The following is a 19,755-nucleotide window of genomic DNA, read 5'->3' as shown; positions in this document are numbered from 1 at the left end:
GAAATAGTCACCTGAAACAAATAGGAATGAAGCACTGTATCCAATCACGATCTAATTTATATAAATATACAAAGCTGCAGATAAAATTATATAAAAGGCACAAATAACACTATTTAAGAATTAAGTATATAACGCAATATGCTAATATTTATTTAGCTATGGTGTAAATAATAAATTCATAGATACATAAACTTAGCTGAACCCATATACTGTAGATATCCTCTTACTAAGCTGCAATACAGTGGATTGATACTGTATTGCAGCAAAATCCTATTTGTCTTCCTAGCCGACCTGGGGGTAAATGTATCAAGCTGAGAGTTTTCCGGCGGGTTTGAAAAACCAATCAGATTCTAGCTCTCATTTGTTTAGTACATTCTACAAAATGATAGCTAGAATCTGATTGGTTGCTATAGGCAACATCTCCACTTTTCAAACCCGCCGGAAAACTCTCAGCTTGATACATTTACCCCCTGGTGTGTTGTAAGTCTGTGATTAGTAAAATACCCCACCCCATTCTACAGGGGTCTCCCCAGCCTTACTTGGTATGGTGTGACTGGGGTATCCCCATGATCGTGGAATCCCCATGATCGTGGAATGCCTTCCTGATCCCATCTCGAGCCAGATGTGGGGGTGGGACAGACCACTAGCCTCTAACCTAGTGCCTGGGATCCTATTTGCCCCTATGGAACCTGATAAGGGGCAGAATTTTTTATTTCAGACGGGACAATGAATGCCATCTGCAAGGTTCTAACTAATTGCTGTTCCCTTGTGCTGTATACAATTGCCTCGGTCATTATTAATACAGAATTCCTTGATCCCTGTACCGTCAAGAGCAATCATGTGCGCCTTTCAAAAAGAAGAATATTCAAAGTGTACAATGCTACAGAATAGAAAATAAAGGTTTATGTCCAGTGCTGCTTTGTAGATGAACCTAACAGAGTTAATGTTAATCAAATATTTATGTAATGTATATTTTTAAATTTATAAAAACATATTTGACTATATGTAGAGTGCTGAGATGGAACCCGAGGACAGTGGGGGGATTCATTCCCAGAAACAGAAGATTTCCTTTCTTGAGAACAACCTGGAGCAACTTACAAAGGTTCACAAACAGGTATGTGAGTCTGTCTACACCCAGCTCAGCTGTAAGATTTATATATTGCAAATCACCGTAGCTGTTCACAAACCCCATACAGCCACAATCATGTTGTTTTCCTTAGCTTCAATCATTTCAAAGAGTTATAACATTTATCTGTGTTTGTAAACAAGTATTTTCCTCGCTGCGGCTGCTTCATTAAGTTTATTTGCATCCTGCAAAAAGTGTGGACCTGCAATGCTTCTTTATGTGTGCACATGTGCCCAGGGAAGCCAAGAGGGTCCAGGAGGGGTAAGCAGCTACAAAGTACTGGGGCCCGGGCCTGCCTGTATAGTGAGAGGAGCCACCATCCTGGCTGTGGCAGGGGCCCCAAAGAGTTGCTGTACTGGGGCCTATTCCTCTTGGTGTCCCTGCTTGTGGCTACGTGCTTGGCGAGCACATTTCACGGTGCATACCCACTTCACAGTCTTCAGAAACACCCCAGTACACTCAATCTGTGCCTACATTTGTGGCCTGCTGGATGATTCACATGGTGTGAACTGTAAAAACATCACATCAAAGTCCAACCTACTTCCACTTTAGGACCGCCCCCTTCATTCATTTCAACTTTTACATTTTTTTTTGGAAATATTGCTCAGTTTTAGCCTAATTTGTGAAGTGAAGGGACAATGGGGTTGTCTTATATGTCATTATATGCGCGGCTTGTGTGTGCTGGATGCTTTTACTTACATTGGTCGAAGCATCCCTAGAACTACACTTTCACACAGAAGTGCATCCAAATGCATCCTATCAATATAAGGGGAAAATCCAAGTCCTTTTGTGGGGAGAAAGAGGCAGTGTGCCATTCCACAAATCAGGAGAGACTTCTGTAAATGTGTCCGCTACACCCCTAAATCTCATCTAAATAATTCTGTCCGCACTTAGCAAGGAACACCCAGATCTGCCCCTCTCCTCTCACTGGCCGGTCCAAACTCTCGCACTACTGCGGACGCCGCCATCTTAGCCCACAAACACATTCCCTTGTCCATAAACCTAGGTGCATAAAATCACAAAAATCATTTGCATGGTGGGTTCGTACGTTTGCATTTTTGTAAATTATACTTAGTGTGTGCCACAAATTGCTGACATTTATTCTAAAGCTTGGCCTGCTATCATTTCTGTTCAGTTTTAAGCATTACTTCTCATTGCATAGGTTCATTCCCCTCAATTTATAATAAGCTTATAAGATTTTGACAACCATTGTTATCAATTTTCCTGCTGCCTTTTGGTGGTAATAAAGCACATAGCAATGCTGTTTCTTACAAACTTAATGCTAAAAGTAGAATAAAGATGATCATTGTTAAGTAGGTTTGAAGGGAAACCAAGTTTTTACAACCACCACCCTCTAGCCTGGGATCTATCACTAACGATAGACCTTAGCAGTCATTTGTACGGTACACTCTAAAAGCAGCTAACTTCTAATGCTGGAGGGTTGATAGTAACAATTACTTGATGGTCATGTACCTATTGTGAAAAATAATATATATATATATATATATATATATATATATATATATATATACGCACAGTGTATGTATAGGTTTATCTGTATAACACCACTGGATGTGCTGCCCATATCAAACATACAAGGATAAAGTACAGAGGGAATTATACAATAGAAAGACATAAACTCAAGTGCATTGATCATTGTTGAAAGCACATAGGGAGGATGGAAAACTTACAGCCTCATCAGGTATATATAAAAGCCAAGGATATAGTGAGTGAAAAGAGCACAGCAGCGGTTATAGCATTATCTGATGGTGCTTTAGGCCACATCCACATAAGAGTAGGACATGTGTTCTAATAGTAATGTGACATGAGTATACCACCAGGTAACTACTGCCGGCAGTGTATCTACAGTCTACATGGACAGCAATAAAATACACATCTGCAATGTTTACTTATGTGGTGTATATTTCATTATTGCAGTATATGTATGGCATGGGTGGTATACGTGCGTCACACTTTATTTGGCACACAATACAAGTATTTTGCTCACATGGACAAGTCCTTGGGAGGGGCGAGGGGGAGGCTGTTAACTTCACCTCTCCTAAGATAGGGAGATCCAGAATATAGGGAGAGTGGTATAGGAGAAAGGTGTTAAGTGAGATTAAGCCATTTTAGCATGTGTCATACAAAGCAAACTAGGAACAGAATAGTGTGGTATTCTGACATGTGAAAGTGCTAGGAAGTGATAGCTTTGTTTATAGTTTCTTAGCCCCCTTCCTCTCTTATTGCTGTTCATCAAAATTGTCCATACATTATCATATTACCTAAAGCAATGGTTCCCAAACTTTTCGCGGCACCCTTAGAGTCTCCTTAATTTTTTCAAGTCACCCCTTCAAAATAATTACAGAGCAGTCCTGTTTTATAAGTAGTTGTGGCAAAAAAATGTAATAAGTATTTAGGTCAGGACAGAAATACTTATTTACTTGTATGTAAAAATAATACATATAAATCCAAGGGAAAAGAATATTTTTATATATTTTTTTCAATTATATTTCTGTCAAAGAATAATTTACAGCTAACTCACACTGTGCCCTCCTTCATCTCTACTCGCTCTTCCCCTCCTGCATCCCCTCGCTCTGCCACCCCTGCATCCCCTCGCTCTGCCCTCTCTGCATCCCCTCACTCTGCCCCCTCTGCATCCCCTCACTCTGCCCCCTCTGCATCCACTCGCTATGCCCCCTCTGCATCCCCTCACTCTGCCCCCTCTGCATCCTCGCTCTGCCCCCTCTGCCCCCTCTCATCCACTCGCTCTGCCCCCTCTGCATCCACTCGCTCTGCCCCCTCTGCATCCACTCGCTCTGCCCCCTCTGCATCCCCTCGCTCTGCCCCCTCTGCATCCCCTCACTCTGCCCCCTTTGCATCCTTGCTCTGCCCCCTCTGCATCCCCTCGCTCTGCCCCCTCTGCATCCCCTCGCTCTGCCCCCTCTGCATCCCCTTGCTCTGCCCCCTCTGCATCCGCTCGCTCTTGCCCCTCTGCATCCCCTAGCTCTCTCCCCTCTGCATCCCCTCGCTCTGCCCCCTCTGCCTCCTTGCTCTGCCCCCTCCTTCATTCTTTTGCCCCTCCATTGCTGTTTCCTATCACCATTCCCCTCCGTTTTCTTACTTACCATACTTGACCTTCTTTCTTCTATTTCTTCTGTCTTTTTTTCTGTCTTACCAATTCGGCAGTCCCTGGGACCCAGCATCCTCTCTCCTGCCGTGAGAAGCGAGGAGGGAGGAGGATGCTGGGTCTTGGGTGCCGCCGGATTGGTAAGATTTTTTTTTGTCTTTCCTCCTGGCCACGGCACCTCTGTGACATCACTGCGGCACCCCTGGGAGCACACTTTGGACCTAAAAAATATGTCAGTCAAAACTACTGATTACCAATAAACATTTAGGAAAGTCTCATTTTTGAAAATGTGCTTTTTGGTGTTTACTCAAAATTTTGGAATATAAAAAGTTTTATTAAAATGTTCTCAATTAAGTTATGGTCAAAAGTTTTGACATTTTTGCAGTAAAAAAAAGTAATTTAAAAAGCAGTTTCTAGCAAAAATGTAGTTTAAGCATTTAAAAAATGGTTTCTAGGTAGAATGTAGTTTAAAAAGTAATTTTGAGACTAAAAAGTTGTTTATAAAGGCAGTTTACTTCATTTCCATATTGTGGTAGCTATTTTGTCTTTTACGTTACTTTTTTGGGTATAATGTTTAAGACAGATCTATAAAAGTGGAGTCATTTAAAACTGTCCCCTTTGGAGGTTGTGGTGCTAAATTGGTGTTTGGGGTTTGTTTATTTATCTAGAAAATGTAGTATTCGTTTAACCCTATATTATACACAATTTAACTCCATATTGTACATATTCCACTTTTATAGAATACTACTCTATGGCATATCTTGTTTCTATATTTCAAATCCATGTAATCTGATTATAATTGCTGTAATATATTGTCCTTTGCTTTAAAGGGAAGTTTTTATATGTCTAAAAAGTACACATTGTCTTACATTATGCATGCAGTCTTGGGTTAGGTAATATTTTTGTTGTCCTGTACTATGTCCTGAAGTTTGTCACCCTCTCATTGTCAAAGTTCTCTAATAGTTTACTGTAGTATTTATTCAAGACCCGACACAAAAGTAGATGATACATAGGATTATTACATCACCCATGCTAACACATAAAAGACTCATGTTGCATGGTTTCACTGCATGTAATTCACTTGCATGCTGGGAAATTAATTGCAATGAAGCCGTGCAGCATATGTACTTTATAGCTGTCCATATTTATTGTACCCGGTCGGTCTGTGATTCCTGTTTATATAAAAATAGTTACAAGAAGAATTCACAAATAGCCATGCACATGTTCTCGGAACTTCCAGTAAAGACATTTGAGTGAGTATTGGTCTGAATGTGGGATGCCAACTCGAGATGGAAGCAGGAAAGGCACAATGCTTCTAGAGGGCAGCAGCTGGCACATAGAGAGTTCATGAATCTTCACACCTATCTTAGGAAGATCTTAAAATATCTTAACAGTTCATATAAATAATGCCTAGTTTTATCATGGCCTGTGAAAAGTTACATTTGTAAATGCTACCATAATGATTTTATTTTAATGATATTTATATAATACACAAGTGGTGCTATTACAGTAAAGTCCTGTAAACAATATATGTATAAATGTTGAGTTCTAATGTTGTTGCTTATAATTGGTAAGTTTGTTTCTGTGTTTCTTAGGAAGCTTCTATATTAAACAGAATAAATTACCCTAACTGTGCATTATAATTAATATTAGAGGTCATCTTGGAATTCCATGACATGTATAAAAGCAGCATAGAAGTGGAAGTCATCTGTGACCTCTAATATCCATGTACAGTATCCAGTATATGATAGAACATAACCAGTTGTCACAGATTTGATGACAACAATGACCCGCACTTCCCAGTGTAAGAAATGTTTTATGCAGAACCAACAAGAAAAATTTGAAACTCAGAGACCAAATATTTTTTCTTCATCTTCAGATTAGTACACATAGATCAGTTGATCCTAATTTTATTTACAGGATTATTGAAGCTGCTTTGCATAATAGTGAAATTGTTTTTAGATGATGTCTAATGTTAGAGCTTTGGGCACAAATTGACACAGAAGAAGACATCTTCCATAATGCTTTGTAGCTGCTTCTTACATTTCTACATCATATTTTCCATTTATTTATTTATTGCTTAGTAGCCTTCTCTGATCTCTTCCAGTTGTCATCTCAATATAAATTCAGTGAATAATTGAAATTATATTGTTATATCAGCATTCTCTGCAGCTATATCTGGCTTCATTTTAAGTGCACTATCACCCTGCGTCCATTTTTCTATTTGTTCCACATTCTGCTTTTTGCGGTCTGCACGTTTAGTCTTTACAGAAGGAAGCAATCTCTTTTCAATGACTCCATTTATATCCCCCATTCCCTCCCTGCTGCCTTCCATTAAGCTGGATGACTGGGTATCGAAGGTACTGAAAGATATTAACACACAGAGATGTTTGCCTAACTCCAGGTCTGCTGGCCTCTGTTCACCCCCGACTGTATCTCAGCTTGTCAATACCACTCTGCAGTGCGCAGTGAATGTATCTCTCCTCTACGGGCTATGCCTGTAATACAAGTTTTATCACAGGGAAGGGCCTTTATATTTACGTTCAATAGTTCATAGTTCTCCTATGCTCAATCTTCCAGCACAGCAAAGCTCTAATGGAAGGGTTACATGTTTATATATGCAGCTGACATGGAGTAAGGGTGGCACCTCTGACAAAAGCTATCACGTGGTGTTAGTGAATGGGGCGTTTGCAGGGTGGGGCATGCCGTTCTACACCCTCCACCCAAATATGGTCACGTTGGAAAAGCAGAATATAAATTTTGTGGCTTTCATCTGCAGGGAAGGTTGCACTCTGTGGCTATTGGCTGATTGTCTTATTGTTTGTAAATAGGCCGAGCTGGGAAACAACTGTGCACTTATATCACAGTCAGCGGGCCAGCTGGAGCTGAATATTTGGACCCATAAGCTTTGACAAACCAGAACCTCAATGTTCATATTTTGAAGTGTGTTCCTTTTACATTTTGTATTAACATCCTGTAATTTTTTTATACTTGCAAATCAAGAATATCTCCAAATGACAAGAACATCTGCAATTCTTAAGGCAACTCAATCCGCCAAATAATTTCTTGCAAGATCACCTGGCTGCTGCTGTTTACATAAATCACTTACTACAGCTCCACATAAAAGTGATCTATTTGTAGCTTAAGAAATGTTCAACTAACAATGGTGACATCGTACAATCTCAGGTTTGAGGGAGATTACCATGACAGCTTGCAGTCTGCAAAGTGGGTGGTACTGTTATGTCTGTTCAGTGCTAGATTTCCATGATAACAGACTTTATTGCCCTCAGTGACTATTTTAAATGAGAGTTTTAAATATTAAACAAAGCCTGTTGTAGCATACATTGAAGCTGCTAGATAGAAAACAACAGTTTAGCGCTTTAAATGGGAAAGGCTTTATCAGAGACACATTAGCATGCAGTCAGCAGCGAGGTCAAACTAAGAGATTCCCTTTTAAATGATCACTGAAATGTAATATAATACTATTTTGGCATGTATTAAAGAAAGACATTTTGTTTTTCCTTGCTTCAGATATAAGCCGTTTAAATTGGTTCTTGAAAAAGATAATTTAATATACAACAGTAAAGGTTTTTCTAATAAAAAGTATCCATCCACATTAACCATGCAATACAAGGATAACAAATATTGTACTTTATACTTACATTACTTCAAATAAACTATACACGATATACTGTATATCAGTGTTTCCCAACCTTTCTGGTGTTGTGACACAAATTAGGACACAGATGACACTTTTTTGCGCCACATATTGTGTACATTATACCAGAAACTTGGATAAACTTACGTATATTTACAATAAAAAGTGAATTACAACTCTTGTGTTTAATTTGAAATTAAATTATAGTTCATATATATTCTTAACAGGATAGCTTCATCCTTTTCAAGTTTTCTCACTCAAAACTCTTGTGAAACATCCAAGCTGATATCATCTGACACAAATTTGTCCTAATACTCTGGCTGGGAATCATTGCTATATATAGACTATAACTCTGTGGCGGTCATTATTCAGACACTGTAAATGTCAGCACTTGCGACATGAAAATGCTGGCAGGCTAAATGCTGATATTCGCTTTATGTAGACAGGTGGACAATATCGTCACTCTGATTGGCGACAATCACAACGCTGCCAATCACAATACCGACATTAAAACACCAATGCTGCTGGGTCCGGCGGTTGTACCCTGGGCCCGACGGCATTGGTCTTTTAATGTCAGCATTTTGATTGGCGACGTTGTGAATGTCGCCAATCACTCTGACGACAGTGTCCACCTGTCTACACAATGCAAGTGTCGGCATTTAGCCTGCCGACATTATTGCATCGACAGGTTAAGTGCCGACATTTACAGTGTCGGAATTATGTACCCTACACCTATAACTAGTGTCCTCTTTACTCTTAAAGTTGCTTGTTTTGACAAACTAGAACCTCACCAGAATATATATCTGGAGAATCCCTGATGAAAATAAGAATACCAAATAACCCATAGCAATCTAAAATCACCCTTCAATTTATATAGCGCTGACATATTACACAGCAGAGCGTTTATTTAGGCGCAACAATAATTGCCCCAGTGGAGCTTACAGTCTAATTTCCATTATCAGAGTCATACAGACATAGGGGGAGAACATACATACTCCATGTACCTGCATGAGAATTGTGCACAGGAGTCCAGTACTCCAAAGACTACATATTACCTAATGTGTCGCCATGTCACCTGAAAGTGTGTATGCATACAGCTAACATACAAATGTACTTTTTGGGGCATGGATTAGAGTGAGCTATTTATTTAATCCTTAGTAGTCCTTTAATCATATATAAAATGACATTTTAACCTACATAGTTATTCCATTTCCATCACCGATGGAATTCTCACTGATGGTCTTTGGAGCTGTTAAATGTAACCATAGTCTTCAGCGGCATTACAAGTTATTGTTGTTTTGTTCAGCAATGTATTGTGTGCACAATAAGTTATGGTATCTGCAGTCACTGATGTTATTAATTGTATTTCCGGGTCTGCATGGGGTGGGAGCAGTTTAGCTTATAAACTGTTGCAGTCACATGGCTTGTCACCCCTTGATTGGCATCCTCTAGAATCACCAGCTTTTTGATTTGTTTGCATTTAGCCACTGCCGTACTTGCATGCTATATGGCGAGTCATAATCTATGCACGTGGTATATAAATACTTACTACATCAACATTCCGATTTCCCAAAGAAGACAGGCAATGTCATTCATGCTCTGTGATATTGAAATGGGTGAAACAGTTCAGCTTTACTTGCACAGTCTAATTATGTATTATTTATTTATACTCTATTCCTTGACACCAAATTAACTATTCCATTGTTACTAAATACTTAATTCAAAAGACCTTTGTTTGCAGTTACTGTTCACATCCATGGGTCTGCTAAAATATTAAATGTTGCAAATGTTTGCTCAATTTTGGGAGGAGCAGACAATGGATTTAGTAGTATTTGTACAGCACTTGTGTTCTTGTGACATGTAGCTATTTAAACAAGAGGTAGGTGAACTGCGGATCTCCAACTGATGCGGAACTACAAGTCCCAGTATGTCCTGGCGGCATGCTGGCCCTTGTAGCTATTCAACTGCAAGCGAGACACAGGTTTCTTCCCTTTGATTTAAACTATTGTGGTTTGGTAAAGAAAATATGACCAGGAAAATTTCCTGTCTGAAGATGTTTGTTTTGTTAAATAAAAGTGTCCATTTTCAGGTTAACCAGTAACTTGTTTCTAATATATCTGACATTTCCAGTGCTTTACTGTAGAATGCCATGTGTAAATACATAGTATTAAAAAGGAAGGTAGTATTCTATTGACAGGTGTTTGCTTATATAATGCAGTCATATATTAGCCATCTCAAAGTTTCAATCGCATGTTTAGAACTCACAAGAGTGTCAGTATAAATAAATGCATATTTTCATAGGAAGTATGTATGTCTCCAAATTTAAATAGCAAAACTTTGGGCTAGATCTTGTAAATTCCCAGACATACTATCCCATAAATCAGAGCACTGAGAAAAACATGACTCAAAACTGTATTTGGAAACATTACCCGCGCCTAGTTTGCAGGGGACAATTGGCATAGTTGTTCTGATAAGAAAATGTGTATAGTTGTCACCTCAGTAATAACATCTTAGGTGTGAGAGGTTATGATCATGGTCATATTTTCAGTCTCTCATTCTTTATGGTGTCTCCCAGTTGGTTCGTGACAATGCAGATCTTCGTTGTGAGCTTCCTAAACTGGAAAAACGTCTTCGGGCTACGGCTGAGAGAGTTAAGGCCCTGGAGGGTGCACTGAAAGAGGCCAAGGAAGGTGCAATGAAGGACAAGCGAAGATACCAACAAGAGGTGGATCGCATTAAGGAGGCCGTACGCTACAAGAACACAGTGAAACGCACGCACACTGCACAGATTGGTAAGAAGGCCTGACCTGCGCTATTGTGTGTTCTTGTTTCAGTGTGCTTTGCCTAGTCTGTCTGTCTGTACTCATATGCTCTGCATAGTGGATACATCACTATAGCAACTAATCAGATTCTAGTTATCATTTATTTAGTACATTCTACAAAATGACAGCTTGAATCTGATTGGTTGCTAAACGCAACATCTCCACTTTTTCAAACCCACAGTTTAGTAAATATCCCCCTTAATCTATCCTTGTTATCAAATGCAACCTGTAGAAGTAAAGGTCAGTTATAATAACATATGAGTAGAATGCAGATAATTTACTCGTTCAGATACATTTGTTAATGTGTTTTCTTAAACTCATTTATGCTTCATATCTAAAGTAAGATATTTCCCTAAATAATATTTTTATTTTGCAGCCAAGCCAATCCGGCCTGGACACTACCCTGCATCTTCCCCCACCAATTCCTATGGAGTCCGTAGTTCTGATAGCTCACTTAGTTACACTAACAACATCTTCCAGCAATACCAAAATATGTACATGCATTCATCCAGCCCAGCCAATGATACATTGTAAGTATACAACATATTGTGTATGTAGAAACTTTTTTTATAGTTGTTTTTCAAAAATAGTTCAAAGCTATCTACAATCTCCAGGATTTCCACACTCCACTTTATCAGTTGACAGTAACATGACTTGTCAAGACTTCAGATCAATCCAACTCATGTATCACAGATGGTTAATCTGTGGCTTTCCATGTAAAAGTTCCTGCATTCACTTTCATTGTGGCTGAAGTGCCACAGGCTGTATAAAGATGCCCACAAAGATGCCAAACAAGTAGATCAGTGAGCAATGGCATGTGAGGCCACATTGAACTAACCTGCATTGTTAGTCACTGTGACAAACAGCCAATTTGCACTGCAGACATGGGAGTATATTTACGTATCGGTGGTTCCGCATAGTAATTATACCCCTTGGGCTCCTGAACACTTGGGTCAGGCAGTGGCTGTACATACGTGTCAATGGCTTTTATCATTCAACCTAGTTTTCCAATTGGAATTTGTTCTGGTATAATAAGCTCATACAATCATTGGTTAAATTGGTTGGACTGACCAAAGTGTCTGATCACAATGCTACAAAGAGTGAAAGCTTAAGCCTTAATTATATAATTTCACATAAATTATAACAACAAAAAATCATCGATCTTCGTGTATTTCTTCATTTGTTTGTAAAATAGTTTGTAATTTATATTTCAGGTTTTGCTTTTCTCACTGATGTTCATAGCCAAGATAGTCAAGTACTATTGAGTCCTGGGGGTATATCTACTAAACGGCAGGTTTAAAAAAGGGGAGATGTTGCCTATAGCAACCAATCAGATTCTAGCTGTCATTTTGTAGAATGTACTAAATAAATGATAACTAGAATCTGATTGGTTGCTGTAGGCAACATCTCCACTTTTTCAAACCTTCAGTTTAGTAAATGTACCCCTAGGAGTGAAGTCTCCTTTTTTCAACATGATGCATTAAAATTAGTAACTCCAAGCGAACAGTACTAATATCTCTTAGTTTCTCATCTACAAATGCAGAACTGTGGAGAAGGATAGAGGATGAGCTGACTGAATAGTTGTACCATCTAACTGACTATACTTTGAAGCTGGGTGTATTTCTTCTTTGTTTAGAAATAAAGGACCACTAAGCCAAGAAAGTACAAGATCGCCCAATAGGCATCATGAAACGTACACACAACTTCAGATTTTAAGCTATTTTATACACTGTCTATGTACTCCGATATGAGTGTGACATGGAAAAAGTGTGAGAGGACACCATAGTTTAGCACAGACCAGTTCAGGAATAATAACAGTAGGAAGTAGGGGTAAGTTCAATGAAATCAGTGGAAGAGATTTACGAAGCACACTTGGTGCACTCTGTAAAACGCCCTGATTTTGCACTGTTCAGCATAGGCAGTCCACACAATGCACATCAAGGTGTACACCTACCATCCAGTCTTGTGAGATACCTCCAGAAGTGTGCAGAGTTGCTGACCATTCCACAGGTGCACTGTGCAGAGGTGTGACTGTCCCATCATCATAATCATTTATTTATATAGCACCACTAATTCCACAGCGCTGTACTGAGAACTCACTCAAATCAGTCCCTACCCCATAGGAGCTTACAGTCTAAATTCCCTAACATATACAGAGAGAGAGAGAAACTAGGGTCAATATGATAGGAGCCAATTAAAATACTAGTATGTTTTTGGAGTGTGGGAGGAAACCAGAGCACCTGGAGAAAACCTACACAAACCTGGGGAGAACATACAAACTCCATACAGATAAGGCCATTGTCAGGAATTGAACTCATGACCCCTGAGCTGTGAGGAAGAAGTGCTAACCACTTAACCATTGTGCAACCAACCACCACTTTCATTGTGTGAACTTTTCAGTTTTTCTCCTAAAATACTTCCTGACTTGTCATCATTTACAACTCAAATTAATCATTAGAGTGAGTATATTGAGACTGCCCTTATTACAGTTGGTGATTTTGTGCTTTTATCACATTGCCCAGCCTGTGCCAAGGAGCTACAGAATAGGTTACGCCAAAAGTAGAAGACCACCAGCTCTGACCTGGTCCAACACTAAAGTTCTTTTGCTTCCTAGATATGGGCAATTGATGGGGAAGGAAAGTCCCTAAAATGTGCCCTCTGCACCCCTTTATTTAACTTCAATAGTCTTAGTCTGCAAAAGGAAATCTCTTTTCTGAACAGTTCCATAAAACTACAGTGTCACGGGCACTAGGAGTCTTTACCCAGGGATCACCAGATGGTAGGCTTACCAGAGCAATGTAGATGGTAATAGGGTACTCTGGTAGCTGGGTGATCACGGAACATGAAATGATGGCCGATGAGATGCTCAGGAAAGTCTATGACTAGCAACACTGGTAAATAATGAGGTAATGATACACAAGGAACTGTATGGACAAGGACACGTGAAGGTAGTCAGTGGTCTGCGATAGCAAGTTGTACCACTGCTATAGTGAGGAGGAATGTCCAACAGAAACAAGGAGGTGATAAGAGTCAGCGGTCTGCGGGTAGCAAGTTGTACCGCTGTCTGAGTGAAGGAATGGAATCCAAGTGGAGGTATCCAGGTAGTCAGTGGTCTGCGGTAGCAAGTTGTACCACTGCTATGTGAGAGGATAATGGAACAGGTGATACCGGAAACAGGGATCAGTGGTCTGACATCAGCAAGTTGTACCACTGAATATATATGTGAGGAGGTGCACGGGGGAAGACTGCAACACAGGATATACACAGGCACCTTATACACGATCCACAGTAATATGCACAATATAGATATATATATATGTAAATGACTGATCAGGTCTGCAATCTAGAAAGTCTCTTGAAGTAGTCCAGCACAATGATAACACAGTCAATGATGGCAATAGACTCAGCGGATAGCAGACTCCAGAGAGAACCAAACACAGTCCAGCAAGATATGCAATACACAGCACAGTCAATGAGAAGTATGCATACCGTGGTTCAGCAGTAGCAGTCAGATGGGATTGCAGCGGTACCTGAGCGGCTGGAGACCGACTGGATAGGAAGTCCCTGGATAGGTGAAGCAGCGGTCTAGCAGGTGCAGCGCACAGGTGAGTAGACCGACAGGGACACGAATCCACAGGAGTCAGCAACACGTGGAACTGGACTCATAGGAAACCCAGGAGAATGGAGATGATCCAGCAGAGGGTAGTAGAAGAGATACAAATCCAATGCTGACAGGAGGGTAGAGACCAGTGGAACACGTGAAGGCGTGGAGAGTGGATCAGCAGGAGATGGACGATAGCGCTGACCACAGCGGCAGGACTCAGCGGCACACGGAGGTAACCAGTAGCAACCACAGGAACCAACAGCGATGGGAAACAGGAGTGCAGCGCAGGGCAGGAGCTGTAGATCACGAAGTGTAGCAGATGGTAATGAAAAGCGGCAGTCTCGAGGAAGTCACAGCAAAGATGAGATGAGAGTGTAGAGCACGGAGGCAGCGGATAGTAATCAGCTGGCAGTCACGATGTTGAACACAGGCGAGTTGCAAGCAGGAGACTGTAGTGCACAGAGGCAGCGGATAGTAGTCAGCTGGCAGTCACGATGTTGAACACAGGCGAGTTGCAAGCAGGAGACTGTAGTGCACAGAGGCAGCGGATAGTAGTCAGCTGGCAGTCACGATGTTGAACACAGGCGAGTTGCAAGCAGGAGACTGTAGTGCACGGCGGCAGCGGATAGAAATCAGCAAACAGACTTGATGAGAAGCAGGTGAGTGAGGTAAAAGCTGGAGTGCACGGAGGCAGCGGATAGCAATGAGCAAACAGTCACATAGATATAAAATAACGTTGAAGTGGTGTAGAAGACTGTAGTGCACGGAGGCAGCGGATAGGAATCAGCAAACAGTCATGATGATACAGTTGATGGTAGAAGTGGTATGGAACCACAGAAGTAGAAGTGGTTTGGAAACCACAGGAATCAGCAGCGCTGAATACACGAGTAATACAGGAACACCTTCAGAGACTCATGAGGAATGAGACTCCAAGATCAGGCAACGTGGTGGTGACCACAGGTGCTTAATATAGGGAGGTTGCCTGATCTGCCAATTAAGTTAAAGGAGTATACACTGAAGTATAGAAAAGGGCTGCGCATGCGCAGACCCTCAGGATGGCGGACGGCCACGGTTCCTAAATGTCCGGGAAGAGGCACTCACGGTCCGGTGAGTGACAGTACCCCCCCTTTTAAAGGTGGGCACAGAACGCCTGGAACCGGGCTTGTCCGGATTTTTGGAGTAAAACTTCTTCAAAAGGGCAGGAGCATTAAGATCTTCAGCTTTGATCCAAGAGCGCTCCTCAGGACCAAAGCCCTTCCAATGAACGAGGAAGTGGAGGACTCCTCGCGAAATTTTTGCATCTAGTACCTCGGTAATCTCAAAATCCTCCTCCTGATGAACTTGAACTGGCTGCGGAGCTGAGGGAGGAGTTGAAAAACGGTTGATAATAAGAGGTTTGAGCAAAGATACATGGAAGGCATTAGAAATCCGAAGACTCTTAGGAAGAAGGAGTTTCACACATACTGGATTGATAACTTGAATGATCCTATATGGACCAATAAAACGAGGGGCGAATTTCATGGATGGAACCTTCAAACGAATATTTTTTGTGGATAACCAGACACGATCTCCAATTTTTAGTGGTGGAATAGCCCGCCTCTTCTTATCAGCGAAAGATTTATATTTGACAGATGTCTTCTTTAAACAGGTTCTGACCTGAGACCAGATATTTTTAAAGGTCTGACAAACCGTTTCCACCGCAGGAACTTGGGTGGGCGGGAGGGCAGGAAATTCCGGAAAAGACGGATGGTGACCGTAGACCACAAAGAATGGAGTTTTGGATGATGACTCATGGTACATGTTGTTATGGGCGAACTCAGCCCAAGGGAGTAACTCTACCCAGTTGTCTTGATTGGCTGATGAAAATATCCTTATAAAAGTCTCAAGATCTTGATTGACACGTTCGGTTTGTCCATTGGATTGTGGATGGTAAGAAGATGAGAGTGCTAATCGTATGCCCAAGGTTTTACAAAGGGCTCGCCAGAATCTGGACACGAATTGTACTCCTCTATCAGACACAATCTCAGATGGACATCCATGGATACGGAAGATCTCTTTAATGAAATGTTCAGCCAGGATAGACGAGGAAGGCAAACCAGACAGAGGGATGAAATGAGCCATCTTCGAAAATCTGTCCACTACCACCCAAATAGTGTTATGGTTCTTACTAGGTGGTAAGTCAGTAACGAAATCCATACTAATATGGGTCCATGGTTTGGACGGAATGGGTAGTGGTCGCAGCAACCCTGCTGGGGTTCTGCGGGAGGATTTGAATTGCGAACATAATTCACAGGAAGCAATGAACTCTTTGACGTCTCTCCTCATTGAAGGCCACCAGTAACTTCGAGAGAGGATCTCAAAAGTCTTGTGTTCACCGGCGTGTCCAGAAAAACGAGAGGCATGGAACCACGAAAGGATTTTCCTCCTTAGAGTAGGAGGCACGAGGGTCTTCCCAAATGGTAGCGTTTTGGTGGATGAAGCAGCCAGTGAGATACATTTGGGGTCTAGAATGGTATGGTTGGAAACCTCTTCTATATCAGAGGACGTAACAAAGGCTCTAGATAAGGCATCAGCTTTTTTGTTCTTGGCAGCTGGTTTGAAGGTAATTATTAATTCAAAACGGGAAAAGAAAAGAGACCATCTTGCTTGACGAGGGTTCAAGCATTGGGCAGACTGGAGATATGACAAGTTCTTATGATCCGTGAAGATCGTCACCGGATGGCGAGCTCCCTCCAACAAGTATCTCCATTCCTCTAATGCGGCTTTGATAGCCAGTAATTCCTTGTCTCCGATGGTATAATTCTTCTCTGCGGGTAGGAGACCCCGAGAATAGAAGGCACAAGGGTGGAATTTTTGCTGTTCCGAGCGTTGGGAGAGAATAGCTCCTAAGCCCACATTAGAGGCATCTACTTCTAGAAAAAAGGGGAGTGTCACATCAGGCTGACGAAGGATTGGAGCCGAAGAGAAGGACTCTTTTAATGTTTGAAAGGCTTGAATAGCCTCAGTAGACCATTGCTTAGGATTAGCCCCTTTTCGAGTCAGGGCCACAATAGGAGATGCAATGGAAGAAAAGTCTTGAATGAAGCGTCTATAGTAATTGGCAAAACCTAAAAAACGCTGGATGGCACGAAGAGTAGTTGGCTGGGGCCAATGTAGTACAGCATTTACTTTGTCAGGATCCATCTTCAGACCAACTCCGGAAACAATATACCCCAAGAATGGAATCTGGGGTAATTCGAATGAACATTTTTCTAATTTACAGAACAATGAATTTTCCCGTAGCCTGGAGAGGACTTCTGCCACATGTTGGTGGTGAGAAGGCAGGTCCTGTGAAAAAATCAATATGTCGTCCAGGTAGACGACGACACATACATATAATAAGTCCCGAAAAATCTCATTGATGAAGCCCTGAAAAACAGCGGGGGCATTACATAGCCCGAAAGGCATTACCAGATATTCGTAATGCCCGTCTCTGGTGTTAAACGCCGTCTTCCATTCGTCACCGGAACGGATTCTGATTAAATTGTAGGCACCACGAAGATCCAACTTAGTAAAAATACGGGCTCCCTTGATGCGGTCAAATAGCTCAGTGATCAACGGAATGGGATACCGATTCTTGATAGTAATGGCATTGAGTCCACGAAAATCTATACAAGGGCGTAATGATCCATCCTTCTTTTTGACAAAGAAGAACCCAGCTCCAGCGGGCGAGGTGGAAGGTCGAATGAACCCACGCTGGAGGTTCTCCCGTATATATTCAGATGTAGCTTGAGTTTCAGGTAACGAGAGTGGATAGACCCGGCCCCTGGGAGGAGTCTTGCCAGGAAGAAGATCAATCGGACAATCCCAAGAACGATGAGGAGGAAGACGTTCAGACTGAGCTTTATCAAAAACATCGGTAAATGAAGCATATTGAGGAGGGAGTCCCGGTGAAATAGCTGAGATGGAAGCTTGCTGTACCTTGAGAGGGATGACTTGGGAAAGGCAATGATGGTGACATTCAGGCCCCCAAGACGTGACTTGAGGGGTGCGCCAGTCAATCTGGGGAGAGTGACACTGAAGCCATGAAAGGCCTAGGACAATCGGACTTGTCGTAACAGGAAGAATTAAAAACGATATCTCTTCATGATGCAGAGCACCAATCTGAAGGGTTACTGGAGACGTACTCTGGGTGATGAGACCGTTGATGAGACGTGATCCATCGATAGCCGTCACAGTAATGGGAGTTTTTAAGGTAATCATTGGTAGAGACCATTGATTAACTAACGATTTGGAAATAAAATTTCCTGCTGCTCCGGAATCGATCAATGCCTGTGACTCAAAGGTCTTGGTAGCAAAGGAAATAGTCACATCAAAAGCGCAGACTTTAGATTTCATAGACGATGGAGAGGACTCCAGGGACCCTAACTTCACCTCTCCAGAACTAGTTAGGGCCTGGCATTTCCCGATCTCTTAGGGCAGGAGCTGAGGACATGAGTGGAATCAGCACAATAGATACAGAGTCTATTCTTGACTCTTCGTTTCCTCTCCTCAGAAGATAACTTGGAACGTCCAATCTCCATGGGAATCACAGCGGGTGACACTGGACGAAATTGAGGGTTAGAGCGAAAAGGTGCTTTAGCAGAAGTCGTTTTCTCAGCCTCTCTTTCACGAAATCTCATATCAACACGATGGCATAGAGAGATCAAATCTTCAAGTGACGAAGGAAGCTCTTGGGTAGTCAGTGCATCTTTAATTTTATCGGAAAGCCCCTGCCAGAAGGCGGCAACTAGGGCTTCAGCGTTCCACTGAAGTTCAGAGGCTAAGATCCTAAATTGAATGACGTACTGGCCTACAGTATGAGATCCTTGTCGCAGACGGAGGATGCTGGAAGCAGCGGAGGTCACACGACCTGGTTCATCGAACACACTTCGGAATGTAGAAATAAATTTGGCACTATCTTGTAATATTGGATCGTTCCTCTCCCACAGGGGGGAGGCCCAAGCCAGGGCTTGTCCTGAAAACAAAGAGATAAGATAGGCCACTCTGGAACGATGGGTAGAAAAATTTTGAGGTTGGAGCTCAAAATGGACTGAACATTGGTTAAGGAAACCCCTACAAGTTTTGGGGTCTCCATCGTACTTTGACGGAGTAGGCAGGTGAAGCGTGGAAGCTATAGACACCTGGGATGGCAATGGGGAAACGGAGGAAAGCACAGGAGCTTCAGTAGTAGCTGTCACAGTCTGTCCAGATGTTCCTTGGGAGGTTAATGACTGATAACACTGAAGTAACAGCTGTTGGCGGGCATCCTGTTGCTCCACACGGCTAACCAGATGTTGCAGCATCTCTTTGGCGGTAGGTTCCACATCTGGGTCTGTCATGGCCTGATCTTACTGTCACGGGCACTAGGAGTCTTTACCCAGGGATCACCAGATGGTA

At 41.8% G+C, this 19,755-nt stretch overlaps 1 protein-coding gene across 2 annotated transcripts in view; it reads left to right on the top strand.

Annotated features, from left to right (window-relative positions):
- The window catches only part of KIF5A (kinesin family member 5A), a 125,530-nt gene that overhangs the window by 95,652 nt on the left and 10,123 nt on the right, over nucleotides 1-19,755 (top strand). The window contains exons 23-26 of one of the 2 annotated variants that reach the window (XM_075199365.1): nucleotides 1,010-1,114; nucleotides 6,593-6,613; nucleotides 10,487-10,703; nucleotides 11,110-11,263. In XM_075199365.1, coding sequence (XP_075055466.1) covers nucleotides 1,010-1,114; nucleotides 6,593-6,613; nucleotides 10,487-10,703; nucleotides 11,110-11,263 — 497 coding nt within the window. The remainder of the gene's footprint in view (nucleotides 1-1,009; nucleotides 1,115-6,592; nucleotides 6,614-10,486; nucleotides 10,704-11,109; nucleotides 11,264-19,755) is intronic. The other variant, XM_075199366.1, reaches the window with a different exon arrangement.

Source organism: Mixophyes fleayi, chromosome 2 (genome assembly GCF_038048845.1).
Source record: "Mixophyes fleayi isolate aMixFle1 chromosome 2, aMixFle1.hap1, whole genome shotgun sequence".
In the NCBI taxonomy this organism is placed as follows: Eukaryota; Metazoa; Chordata; class Amphibia; order Anura; family Limnodynastidae; genus Mixophyes; species Mixophyes fleayi.
Note: the sequence above shows the minus strand (reverse complement) of the source record. Positions and strands in the feature narration are given on the sequence as shown.